The sequence below is a fragment of the Chroicocephalus ridibundus genome, chromosome 4, assembly GCF_963924245.1.
Source record: "Chroicocephalus ridibundus chromosome 4, bChrRid1.1, whole genome shotgun sequence".
Classification (NCBI taxonomy): domain Eukaryota; kingdom Metazoa; phylum Chordata; class Aves; order Charadriiformes; family Laridae; genus Chroicocephalus; species Chroicocephalus ridibundus.
The window spans coordinates 15,733,263-15,747,712 of NC_086287.1; the positions used below are offsets into that span (position 1 = coordinate 15,733,263).

At 36.8% G+C, this 14,450-nt stretch overlaps 1 protein-coding gene across 5 annotated transcripts in view; it reads right to left on the reverse strand.

Moving 5' to 3' along the window:
* PLEKHA7 (pleckstrin homology domain containing A7) overlaps positions 1–14,450 on the reverse strand; it is a 171,478-nt gene that overhangs the window by 41,721 nt on the left and 115,307 nt on the right. For all 5 annotated transcript variants that reach the window (XM_063332307.1, XM_063332308.1, XM_063332306.1 and 2 more), the window contains 3 exons: positions 8,831–9,009; positions 6,314–6,799; positions 462–981 (listed from right to left, as the gene is read on the reverse strand). In XM_063332307.1, coding sequence (XP_063188377.1) covers positions 462–981; positions 6,314–6,799; positions 8,831–9,009 — 1,185 coding nt within the window. The remainder of the gene's footprint in view (positions 1–461; positions 982–6,313; positions 6,800–8,830; positions 9,010–14,450) is intronic.

Genomic DNA, 14,450 nt, shown 5'->3' on the forward strand with positions numbered 1-14,450 from the left:
GCATGAAAAATTATTATGTTTTTAGCCATAACTAAAAATTTAATCAGTTGTAAGATTAACTACAATAGCAAAACATGTAGAGAAGGCAAAGCATAAGTAAAAAATCAAGGAAAAGTGCATCCTGCTGAGTTTTATATTCCTGCCTATCTAGTCTATACATTAAAATACTACAAATTGTATATTTTATACATATAAACATATGCCTTTCAGGTTTTCAATAAAAATATTACAAACCAATGTAATGTGCCACCAATTTTCCTTTCCTAACCAACAAAAATTAACAAATCTGAAATGATGAGAAAGACAAGAGTTTTAAGAGAAAATTATTAATTGCATTAACTTTTACAACCTGCACAATCTTTCACACACAAGGAAGGATGCAATGAAAATGACTAAATTAAACTATCAATGTATGACACCACATGTAGAATAATTTGAAATCAGTTATACTGTATACAAACCTTTACAGCATGATTTCGTATCTTCCTGGGTGATCCAGCAAAAGGAACATCTACAGTCTGTCTCTCATCAGACGGTTTAACTGTAAGCCTTTCTGCAGGAGTATGTGGTCTCCTTGGGGGAAAGTTTTTTGGAGGTCCAGGTGGAGGAATATCAGATGGAGAGGGCGGAACAGATATTGATCGTGGAACATCTAATGAACTTTTTGACTTACCACGATCAATAAAGTCTGAAGAACCTACATAAAGTGGGGCAGTGGGGCTGCCATGTTTAAATTGCTGTCTCTGCTGCCACTCATAGAGCTGCCAAACAGTTCCATCTTTATTCGCTTTCCTTTCCTCCTGGGACATCTTCAAGTGGCTAACGCGGTCTTGTGCATATTTGTAGTCACTCGGCAAATTGCGGTTTGGTGGTGGTGGTGAGCTCCCTGAAGGCTGCCTGGTATTCTTTGGCAAAGTGTGATAGTTTTCAGGAAAAGGTGGATTGGGACCCTGACGTGTAAGAGTCTGATCAGAAGTGAGGCTGTAAAGGAGCAGGGGAAAAAAAAGGGTAAATTTTAGCATCCATTGATGAGTGGGAATGACTGATTAAAAAAAAAAAACCAACGCAAAACACTAATGACTTTAGCATAGGAGCTACCAGACGCAACATACAAGAGTCATTTAAAAAGAATTTACAGAAACATTAACAAAGTAATATTAATGAAACCTACCCTGCACAAAAAACATTACACTGTATTCATGCAAAGATGCAAATACTATAAATACGGGCTTTTAATTTAGTGTCTAACCTACTGGAAATAAACTTAAGGGACAGCAGCATGGTGTACTTAGACCAAAAAGAATGTCGAGAGGACGAAGAAAGGAATTACTGTTACATTTAATGAGCAAATCCCTAAATTAAACTATTTCTTTTCACCGAAAGCCTGATCACCACTAGGTGGTGCAGTTTACGAACAACAAATGCATGCTCATCCCAAAAAATTACCTTAAAGTGCAAGAAGAAATCTCAAAAATCACAGAATGAGTATCTCAGATAATTTTTGTTCATATGAATGAAGCAAAAAAAAAAAAAAAAAAGTAAGAAACTGCTCAAAGTCCCCAGGTCTGTATGATTTACTTTCATCTGACCTAATGCTACTGGTTCTACTGTTTTAAGCAATGCAAGGCTTTTTACAACAAAACTCACTGACAAACTAGAATTTAAAAAAGAGGCATTAAATCCTGGCTTTAGCACTGCATCCATAATATACTCGAACTGTAGAAATGAAATCTTTTAGTAGATAGAGAATTAGAGTTGGCAAACGCTTTGACAAAGCACGGTTAGCTCCCTCTCCTACTTTGAAATCAAAATCTTTCCGTAGCCTCATGCATAAGAGCCTGCCTGTCTAATTTCTGACTCTCCATTTAAGCATCTGGGGGAGTTTGCGCTTGCAGTCATTTGCCCATTGTTCCAGGATCTCCAAACAAAAAAACCATTCTGCTAGACTTGCTACAGAGCAACAATACAAAATAATAAACAAAACCCCCAAAAAAATCCAACCCACAAATGAAGAAACTGAGAGCACATTCGTCACTCCACTCAGTAGGCTCCACTCTCTGCACAAGAGGGACACCTGATGGTGTGGGAACTGCAGGAATTCCACATGAAAGAAAGGGCAGGATGGAAAGGAACATCTTTGTTCAGCATCCAAGAATAACAGAAGCAGGGGGAAAAGAATTGCTACCAGTAACTGCTGTTTAGTAGTTGCCTCCATCTATTTCTACTTGCAGGATTTGGCACTGTCTTGAAATATGGAAGCTCTTGAGAGGATACATAATTCCTCATGTCAGAAAGTAGAATAACTACCCTGCACTGCATGGAGGATTACAAATTTGTAATAACACAGAACCTTGATGTTACCTCGAATTTTATAACGAAGGTTAAAGCATTTAGGTAGTATGAACAAAGACAATTCAACAATCTGCATTTAGTGGTCAGGTAACCTCTTTTATTTGTGTAGCTCATTACATCATGTGTACTCTGTATGTTCTGTACTGTACTGCCAATTCTCTCCACTTGAAAATCAAAGCGGTTGGTGTGTTTTCTCTAGATAGGAATGAGAACTGAGAAAGCTTGGAGCAGGTAATGCTTCAAAAGGACATCTGAGACAGGCATGCAGCTAGTGCAGATACTTTTGGTAATTTCTCTGTGTAAAAAAGGGGAAGGGGCTTGACCATTCCTACACTCCAACCTAGTGGAGCCCTCAGGAAGGCATCGGCAAACTATTGAATGTTGCAAACCATCTGCATATGGTTATTTTCCAATTGGACGCGAAAAGGTAAAGTATTGAGATGAGCAGGAATTTCTTCTGGTAGTCAATGAAGTCATCAGGGCTAGCAGCTTTAGGAACAAAAGCGAACCGAAAACAAAGACCCCATGAGTTGGGGGGGGATCATCCCATCCTTCAAGAAAAGGACGCATTAATCTGAGAGAAACTAAAAACTCTTTGGATGAAAGCAGTACTTCAAATAGCGGGGAAGTGCTGGCTTCATGCAATACTTCGGCCTGCTAGAAAAAAGAACAAAGTTGCACGTGCATTACATTGCCCAAGGAAAGTCATATTCAAAGCTGAACTTTGAAGGCAACTACCCACACACGCACAGGTTGCAATTTCTCAGTATCTGAAGTGGGGAGAAACCTCCAGCTAAGAAGACAGGCTTTAAGCAGGTGACATCTCTACCACACAAGGTTTCAGACCCTTAAAAATCATCTGCATTATATAAAAATAAGTACCTAAGACAACATACCAACTTCTATAACAGGAAAGGAACAATGTTCTAAATAACTCAAATTAGTCCACAATGGGTTGTGGACAATTGCTTTCTGAGGGATCATGAGTAAAAGTGAGCTAAAGCCGCTGTTCTTAGAATCTCCCTCTCTTGAATGATGAGGCAGAAAGAATATTAAAAGGAAAGCAGACACTGAAGGGTGAAAAAATGGTCTGATGCCATATTATATGATTATTGACCATGAAAATCATTCAGGGTCTGCAATGGGAAGCAACTGCACAGAAGATATTGTAAAGAGAGAAGATAAACGTTCAAAAGAAAACAAATACAATCATTGGAAACACTATGCCCATTCATGGGAATGCAGAGAAGCTAACAAAGACAAGTAATGTTTCTTCCTTAAGCAAATCAGGAAGGAATGGAAAGTTCTGCATAACAAGAAATGTTTAACACTGTACTTGCAAGGGAGGAAATTCCTCAATATGACTGCATTTATTAAGCTTACATTTATCAGATCTATATACATTTTTTAAGTGCAAATAAGCTGTTAGAAATAGCAGATTCTTTACAATTATGCATTCACTATGTCTATCCAGGCACTGGAATAGGATCAAAGACTAATAATTTTGGACAGCTGCTGTTTGATGGTCCTGACCTTTAATTACTTAAACCCCAAATCTCCTGAAAGTCTCCTTTCAAACCTCCTTCCAAGTCTCTAGATCTCTCTCAAAGGCTGGCACGAACCCTACCAAAGCAGGTATTCCGCTTTGCTGAGAACAGAGGGCGGTTAGATGATTACGTTGGCCATAACTGTAGTGCAGCTATCAGTTCATTGTCCAAGAGAGATGAATCTCCAAAGAGACAGCCAACATTTACTAGCTAGCAAACAGTTCTGAGTGCTTTATAAAAAGGGGAAGTAAAATATCCTATTTGAAAGAATTAAATATCCATATAAAAGGAGCAATCCCTGCAAATAATTGTACAAACAACCGCTGTATTTGCGTGAAGACTCTAGCTGAAAGGGTTCTTTCTTGTCATAATCAACTTGCTGGCATGCATTGCATCTTTATACACCTGAGCCAGAAAACAAATAAAACTGTACTCATCCCATGTCCAAAAATTATAAAGGCTTCTAAATCCTCAGAGGTTCTTTATTTGTAAGATTTCAGGTGGAATAACAGTAAACATGGAGCATTAAGAAATTAAGTGGTCCACTCATACTTACTAAAATCAGAATGGAACATCAATCAAATTATCATCTTTATCTTAAATTTCTACATCCTGAAATCAAGAAGACATTTGACAACTAACGTGACACTTTTATCTATCAGTTAAGTGCACTGCAACAACCTCAGCAGGTTGAGAGAAGGTGCCATTTAAAAAAAAAAAAAAATCAATCCATTAATCTTCAGGAAGGTAACACGCAATTTATTCTGAAGGCAGAGAATATAACAGCATTTGTCAGGGAAAGACAAAGAAAAAAAGGTCAAATGAACTAAAACAGAACACAAAGAAAGCTAAGAAGAAAATTACTATATACTTATATAAAGTTAGATTTTGGTTACATCATTGCAGTTAACTCTTGCGAAGTTTCGCTGAATACTTACCAGCTCCAGCTAAGGCAGCTGGTTTTTTCTAGAACAAATGCTGGCACTTGCAACAGCACTATCTTAACACTACCTCTGATACACACCTAAAGCTGATTTACTGCAAGGAGTAATTAGGAAGAAAACAGTACTTATTTAGCTATCAGTCAAGCCTGTTCACTGTCTGTACTTTGATGTGAAAAACATCAACAGAAGTTTTCTTAAGCACTGGCTAACTAGTTCAATAGTTTTCTATTTATTTTAGACTAATGCATCTGTGCATGTAAGAAGAACTAACATAACAAGTACTTTTTTTTCATTAAAGACTTAATCTCTCGGGAAGCACTGATTGATATCCAAGCAAAAAAGATGCAAGTAAACTGACTCTAGCAGTCTAGAAGAATGTTAAATAAAATCAAAAAATACAAAAGCTTCTTTAAGGATAATTCCAAAGCTAAGAGATTAGAAGAACGGACTTCCAAACAGAATTGACAAGCCTTAAGTTTCTTACTGGATCCAAAATGACAAATGTTAGCTTCAATAAGCATTAAAAAAAAAAAATGCCCAAAATATTTTCTCCCTCATAAAAACCACACAGTAATGTCTCCTGTTGTTCTATATTATAATTATATTTTAGCAAATTTTTAAGGTACTAGTTCAGTAGGTTTCCCACATTTGAAAACTCCTCACATGCAGCATAGAGCCCAACTGTCGTGCCTGCCGCTTGACAGACGATGACGTTCTGAGCGGACGCATACATACAGCACTGCATTTTTTTCAACTGGTACCTAACCTGAGTGCAAACTTTGAAAGTAAAGCAATTATGACATTTTCAAATTACAGAAGCATTGCAGCATGCATTCTACCTCTTGGTACAACTTATGGCATTTTCAGTGACTGAAAAGGGAAGAGAGAATCCTGAAGACCATGGGAACATCCTAGGACCTCTTCATTAACTAAATGAATATATGGAGACCTTTCAATATGTGATGCACACACTGTGACTTTGAGTGCAGTGATCCAATATAGCGGAGCGAATGGATGTTTGGAAAGGAACAGAAAGGAGAAAAAAAAAAAAAGAAAATCAACATTCTTTAAGTGGAAAACAAACGATTATCTATAATAGGTAGATAATACCTGTATTACTGAGGGCTGCAGTTCACTTTCTGGCTCTTCAATTGTAGCAAATTTTAAGAAGTTTTAAGCATCCACAGAGATTAAAAACAGTAAAAAAGTAGCACTCTAATCTCACTTCTTCTATTTGCAATATAGCAACAACATTAAAGGGATTTGATTAGCCAAATCCCATATTGACTCTCCCATGAGATAAACACCTGAAAAATACCATTCTGCACTGGAGGAGAAAGTAAGTTTTGTTATATATTGTCTCTGTAAAATATAATTCTGTTTTGCACTAATCATATTACTAATACATATTTTCCTCTAATTTAAGAAAACGCCATTTGGCTGTCTATTTAAAGATGAGCTATTACTAACCTTTTTGTATCTCCTTTTTGGACTTTTACCCAGTGCTCCACTTGAGCCATGTTACTTTTTCTTTGAATCTGTTTATCTGGATTTGTTCTGGGAACAAACCCTCTTTTATATGAGCTGGTACCATTCTGCTCCGCTAGGCCAGCACTCATACTTAATGAACTAGGAAGCGTTCCATTCTTCTCAGCTGGCTGAGGTTGAGCTACTTGGGACCGTGGTGCATTCGTTAAGTCTGGAAATAATGAATCAGCTTCTGTTAACGCATGCTTAGCCTTTCCCTTCTTAGTTTCCAGAGTTTCCTTTCTGTGGATATAACGCTCCTCCTCCTCTTTTTCTCTTCTTATCTCTTCACGCTTATCATATCCAAGCATTTCACCTGATTTTTGATAACTTTCTTTTGCATCTGTAATCTCTGCCTTCACACACTCTTTACAGGCATCCACATGATTGACTTGGGGAACAGCTTGCTGATCCACTTTTTCAGTTTCTCTGAAAAGAAAATACATGTCAGTAATGAACACTGCGTAGCTGTGAAAAGTTAATGTGGTCTTGTTACTATTTTAGAAAGGATATTCACAAAAGCACCTTCTCCAGGCTGTGATAAATTTGACAGAAGTGTGTTTAGATAGATATGCGCAGGAAAACTCAGTTGTTATCCCAGTTCGACAAAAGTTACCTTTACGGTGCTATCAAGGAAGCAGAAATCATTTACGCGCATCTGTAAAAATAACTAAAAGTAATAATATTGTATGAAAGAAGTATTCTACTTGTGTAATATTAAGTACAAACAACTGTAAAAAAGAAAGTCTTCCTACCCTGGGAAACAGTGAAAGCCAAAAAACTAAACTCAAACTGCCAACTACTCATTTCAAAGTCAAAAAAGTCTTTCATATCTTTGTAGATGCCTTAGGGCCTAGTCATTGCTGGCCAAGAGGACAGAACAATATCTACATTTGAGTCACTACTATCATTGTCCAGGGAATTTCTAACCTGGGGGCCATTCCTGTAAAAAAATTAAAAATAAAAAATCTCCATTTTTCCTAATTCATCCTGCAATGCACAATAGTTTACTCATTTACCTTATTGTTTAAATATTTCAAAAACTCCATACCAGAAATCTTCATATTAAACTTACAACATACTATAAAATGTCTAAGGATCCTAGAAGTTTTATATTGCTTTTGACACATAACATGCTTCATTTGCAATTTTCTTCATCTCCTTATATGAGCTTCTTGACAACATTTTTTTCTCTTACAATTCAATGGAGTATCATTGATCTCGGAGTAGCACCTCATCTCTGAAACTAAATTCAGCTTCTTTAAAGCTTTATGGAAGGTGAATTCTCAGTAAATGCCATGAAACAATTGTTTTCACTTCAACCTACTTAATATCTCAAAACACATAGTGTACTAGGAGGAAGGACGCTGGATCAATACTTCTAACACGCCAAACTTCCCATTTTCCTTTCAATTACTTCTATCCTTATATAGAAAAAACAGTTAATAGGTTACACACTATTTGAAATTTAAATTAAATCCAGAAAGCTCAACACAAAATTGTATATGATGCAAAGCTCTGGAAGAAATCTTGTTCTTTGCTTACATTTGATTTGCCAAAAGCAAGCAGTAGCAAGCAACTGCACCATGACATTTTAATCCTCACAGCCCCAAGGGTTAAAAGCAGGGCTGTCTCACAGTACAGAGTATTCTTTCACAAAGAGTTGTAGGGAAAGAGTTACATTCCCAAAGTCAAAACATCAAGAAGGCTATACCAATTTTAAGAACAGGGAAAAAACTGGAAGCACGTGAAGGCGCAGCTGAATTTGTCTGCCTCTAGCAATGATTAAGAACAATGGGACAAAAGACATTCTCCTTTTGTCACAGTGCTTTTTTTCTACACTGAGAAACATAAAAAGCTCTTACAAATACTAAAGGTCAGCAAAGTAAGTAAAAAAATAAGCAGTTAATACCTGCATAAATTAGTTTACATCTGTAACCCTATGCAGTTACGATTTACCTATCTTTAACATTCTTTTCCCTCTTAACAGCATTTTAATCCTAGTTCTAAACACTCATTTGAAACAACTCATTACTCTTCTGCCTTTTCCCTTTTACCTATCTCTCCTTGGGGCTGAAGACTGGTTGTTGCAGGTGTATGAATTTGGTCACAAAAACTGTAACTTTTTAACTGAAATTCCCTAAAAAATTATATATACACAGAAATTAATCCATGCCATTAGATGTGGACACACAATTTGTGTATAGACACAAATACTGAACACCAGGTTTTCTTAATTAATGTTAGTTAACTGATTTGCAACAGAATGTAAATTCAAAAGAATTATTTCTTTAAAATAGGAATCAGTTTCGTGTACACATTTGCAAATATCACTTCCAGAAATCACCACCAATCTGATTTTTTTTTAATATCTATATATATATACACACATACATATATATAGATACATAAAATATTAAATAAAATTTTTAAAGCTAACAGTTTGTGTACTGAACTTGCCTCTTCAGTGAAGAGCGTGTTTGCATAAGAGCAGCTTGATTCATAGCCCGGATCCAGCCATTCATATCCTCTTGGGTATCTGCACTGAAGTAGTATGTCCGCATCCCTGAATGCTCTGCCTGAGAGCCAATAACAGAATTCTTATTATAAATATATGCCCGCATACCTGTATGAACTGCCTGCAAAAAAAAAAAAAAGGAAGAAAAGAAATAAGTCAGACAGCCCTTTCCTTTTTTTTCCCCCCAGAAAATTTACCATAACTTTTGCTGCTATCTTTAAATAACTTTCCAGGTTCTTTGACTTTTTCTTGAATTTTGGATAAAATTATTACACTGCCACAATGGGCTGTAGCGCAGCAAACTCAAATAGCACTCTCTGATTTTTACTGAAATTCCTCTACCTCTTTCTTGCACCGTTAATCTAAAAGTGCAGCACTTCTGTTTTTCCTAGTAGGAAATTTCAGCTTTTCATTTTCTCTTAAGGGATACATTTCGTTTGCCATAAATACCATACAAAATAAATTAAAGAAATTCTCACTGAGACACACGTAAGCAAACGAATTTTCCCAGCTCATTTAATAAAGCAATTTATTCAGACAAAACATAGACAAAAAATCTTACAATTCAAGCAATTAAACTGCTTACTTCAGTGATTATAATGCATGTTAAGATCTTTTGGTTAAAGCATGCACTTGAACCTCTGTATTAGCTAAAAAATCACAAGACTTTCTGATAAAGTTAGTAATACAGATGAAATTACCATAGCACATAAAATATTGACAAGTATCTCTGCACACCAAAATACTCCATGAAATTCCACTGCAAATTGGAGGTATTTGGGAATTCCTCTGTAAATATATTCAATATTCAAATGTTTTCAATATGGAATGCCTTTGTAACTCTGGGCTAGTTGAGTATAATCAACTCTCATCCACATTTGTATAAGCAATAGTATAGCTACTACTAAGTCGTAACAGTCCTGAAACACTTGACTATATTTCCTCAAAGTTACTTTACAGATGTGTTTCAGATTAGTAAGGAAAGATTCATTTCCTTACTTTCCTAAAAACTGAAGGCAGTATACTTGGCTTGAAAGCCTCTTGTAATGATATTAAAACAAAAATTAATATTTTTAACTGCTTTTTATAAAACTAAGCCTGCTATCACACACGAAAGCTAGTAGCATGAAACATTGCTGAGACAGGGGTTTTTTAAAAGGAAAAAAAAAAATCTCAACTTTTTAATTTGGCTACATCTTCTTTTAAAGGTTAAACATATTTCATAAATCTTCCCTGAATGACTGGTCTTTTTATTTTGATGAAATCCTCTCCCCCTCATTATTCCAAATTAAAACAAAACAAAAAACTCTCTACAGAGGGCTTCAGAAACACAGCCATAGTTTTGACAAAACCCAGGACATGTAATCGGGTGCAGCCCTCCCTAAATGTTGTAATTTCAGTTGTTTAGCCTGAATTTCCCAAATTACCATAATCTCAGAGACTCGTATCAACAACTACGAAGAGCAAAATATTTGCTTGCTAAATTTCCCTCCCTTTCTATTGGAGCCTGTTCTTATAAACACGTGAAGCGTGGCCTTTCCCTTCTGCGCCTCAAGCGTGGAAGCCTCAGTTTGTTTTGCAAACTGTGGTCACAGAGCCTCCACAGGGGTCGGTCCCCAGCCTGCCATCACACCCATGGTGGAAAGGATGAGTCTGCAGCACAACAGCCAGCTAGAAAAAGGAGGAGGAGAAGGATGAGGAGGAAAGTGTGACATAGAGACGTTCAAGACCATCTCCTTCTAGAAAGAGGCTCTGCTTCCCAACAGCTTTGGCCGATAAGGGAATACAAGGAGGTTTCTCCCTCCCCACTATTAGCTGCCTACGTTACCACAGGAAAACAGGACGTACGTACGTGACACAGTACCTCTGATCAATTGGGTATTTAGGAATCAAAGGATTTTTTTCCATGTTTGCCTGGCTGAGTTCTTTGGGTTTGAGTTTTCTTTGCCATTACTGGGGTCTTTCTGAGTTTTTTTGCCATATTGAAACTGTTACAATTGCTCAAAACAAATATGATTCAGAAGCATTTATTTCATTGCAATTTATGGTTGGCATCCAGTGCAAGAACAGACCAAAAACTGGCAGCTCCATATGTAAAGAAAATCAGTGATTTTAATGCTAGATTTTATGACTACAGGATTCCTTCGCAGACCACGTTGAGGCCATAGAAGCAGATGCTAAAGGAAGTGCAGCAACTCCTGCAGAAAATGCCCCATTGCGGATGACACAGTAGGACCCTACCATGGTTATATACTTGCTGAAAAAAATCCTGAACCTTGGGTAACTAACTGCGGAAACTGCATACCACATCAATAAATGGACTTAACAGCTATCTGTCTTAATTGACCTGCAGGTCCTGATGAACACAACTCATTTGCCTTTCAGGTTCTCTTTTCAGCGGTGCATGACAAACACAGCTGAAAGCACTGCCTAAGAGGCTGTAGGTGAAAACGGTATAAAAATGCAAAGTATGTTGCACCATTCTCCCTTGAGAGACTGAAGCCATCACAGCCATTAACATTCATAGCTTCAGAAGGGATAACTGACATGGTGTATTATTATCAACAAACACGACATTCTGAAGTTCCTAATATATAAAACTGGTTAAAGGAAAAATCAAATATATCTCAGTTATTTATTAGTAGCGTGTTTTATATGCAAGAAAGCCACTTTGTGCCAATGTCCTGTAGCTGTCACTGCTAGCAGACACAGAAGCTAGCGGTTCTTTCCCTTTTTTCTTTTTAAAGCAATAGCTATTAGGATGACTATAGCATACTAAAAAGCCTAAAACACAGCACATGCGCACACGTACACCATACACACAACAGGGAAAAAATAATATTGGTACCTATTCATGCATTCAGATGCCTTAATGTGGATAGATTGAGAAGAAAAGCAGTCTCTCTCCCATAATGCACGGAAGGAGAAATGGACAGTAAACCCCAATGGCATATCAATAGGACAAGACAAGGACAAAAAGTTAAACAAGTTAAAATCATGAAAAGATTCATGTTTCCAAAGAAAATACTTTAAAAAAGACTATACTAGAAGTAACTAATGCCTAGAGCCGTTATGTTCACCTGCAGTAATTCAAAATTCCTAGGAGAGAAAAAGCCACAGTTCACAGGACAGAGGAATGGGGAGGGCAACAGTTTTCTAATAATTGTAATCTCTCAAAGTTAGTCCTCTCAATAAGCTATAAAACACAGGAAATTCTCCCTTATCCTGATGTTTGATATTTGTGAACATTTATGAGCAAAAATTGAAATAATACTCCGAGCCTTCACTATAAACACAACAACAGCACACTACAATCTAACTCATCTTTCACCCTTAAAAATATTGAGCTTTTTCAGGACTTATAGAATCTAGAAAATTCCCTTTCCCAAATTCTAAAATGGCACTTCTCAAATTTATAGCCCTTGGCAGTTCTTCACCTGACTTCCCAGAACCAGAGAAGCTTAATAAGCAATATGGGAGCCTAAGGAAGCAACAATGATCCAGAGAACATAGAGGAACAAACTATGTCAAAATTTTTTAGGAAAACCAGTGAGATCAAAGAAACAGATAAGAAGTTTGCCCTGGTCCCAGGAAGTCTAAGCAATGAACAGATACTTCAATTAGCACATCTTAGAGTGTCAATAATGAAAAGATGTTCAAAATCAAGCTGCAGCAGCATCTTCTGGAAGTCACGGTTCGACCTGGCTTCCTGGCTCTGAATGCCCTCATGCTGAAAGAGTGTATCTCTGAAAGAATTTAAAAGGTAGTATCAAAAAAAAAAAGAGCAATTTGTATCTCCAGCACTACTTCCCACCTCCTACGGGAACATCAGAGCATCCTACATTGACTCTATTTGGTAGCATGATATGCACTGAAATACAAACGTATACTTGCATGTCTTTGCATGAAGTTTAGTTGCTTTCTTTACAGCGAACATTGGTAGGCCTTCCAAGTTTCTCCATTTGTATTACTGTCAGATTCATATAGACGAGTTTACATTCAGTATTCTCTCATATATTTGAACATATATAAGACCAATTTAAAACAGTTTTCATGATTGAGAACTTCATGATGAGGCTGCGATGACAATAACCTTCATAAATTGATACTACTCATGTTTAAAATTGTTGTATTACTAAAGAGTACAGTCAATTCTCTATTAATCGCAGGGAGTATTTCCAGCTATATGTTAATGATGCGCAAACTTTTTGACATTAAAGTCTATACATTGGATTTGTGCTTCCTCACATTTGCATCAACAAAAAATTAATGTATTAAAAAAATGTAGTGATTAGATTAATTAAATAACTTTAAGATGTTAGCTACTGACCTAAATATGCAGTAAGAATCTTGAGTTCTAAAAGGCTGTTACCCAGCTTAATGACAGTAGCTTACAGCTAGTCACAGCACATTGCTTGGGACAAATAAACAATGTGAAAAATTCATCAAGATAAATACTTGATAGCAGATTTTCTAAACAAAACAATTTAGCATACATACTACTATACTTCAAAGTAGGATTTTGATTACATTTGAACAGCCTGTACACAGTTCTGCAGGCCTGTAATTGTTAAACACCCCTTGAGACAGAAAAGCTTAAAGCTGGGCCTTAGGAGATGATGAAAGAAAAAGAATTTTGAGAACTCCTACGGTGTACATTTTAACAGTTAGCAGTGTTTAACATATATCCTAGTGAGCATATATTTTAGAAACCTTCTTCTAACTGAATCATACGCAAAGAGCATCCATGTATTTGCTAAGTAAATTTCCTTCCTTTAGTTTTACAAACAAAAGTGTAGAAATTTTTCGCAGTCTGACTGCTTCCCTAGCTTCAAAAACTCATTGTAACTTAAAACAGCCATTCAAAATGACAGCCTATACCGCTATTGTAACAGAGGATTTACAACAATCTGAATAAATGACAGGCCAAATGTAAAAAGCGACATGGCGCATTCTCCCACTCATTCAGGACTTAAATGTGAAAAAGTCCTATCTTTATTTTGGGTTTAATCTGCTTATGTTTTCTATTTCTGGCTGCACTACGTTCTGTTGTGAGACAGAATGTCCGTCTACGCTCTGGATATCAAAGTGTACTGAAGAGATTAGATAAAGGTAATGCCTGCTGAGTGATGGAATGCCAGTACGGCCGGGCCTCTGCCGCCGTGTGCCCACAGCCGCCTCCGTGACCACTGAACGTCAGTGTTGGATGCGGTCCATGCAACAGGAATCTTACAAAATCCTCCTACTGCCCTAGCAGTTGGTTCTAAATAACATGAAACTGCAGCATCAAGTCTGCAGTCAATCATCAAACACCTAAAGCAGAGTTAAGATTGGCCCAACAAACTAATACATAAAATGTATGTTGTGGGGTTTTTTATACAGATTTCTAGCATAAAGTTTCTTTTGCTATCAACTCTCTACTTCTCTAACAACTTTTTAGTAACAACCCTAATGTTGAAAGTGTCAGGTTACTGGCTTATGCTGATTTTCAGAAAAAGACTCAGATTAAAGACTTGGTAGAGCTCGTATAGGTATGATATCCTAAAAGGAACAGGGGAAGCC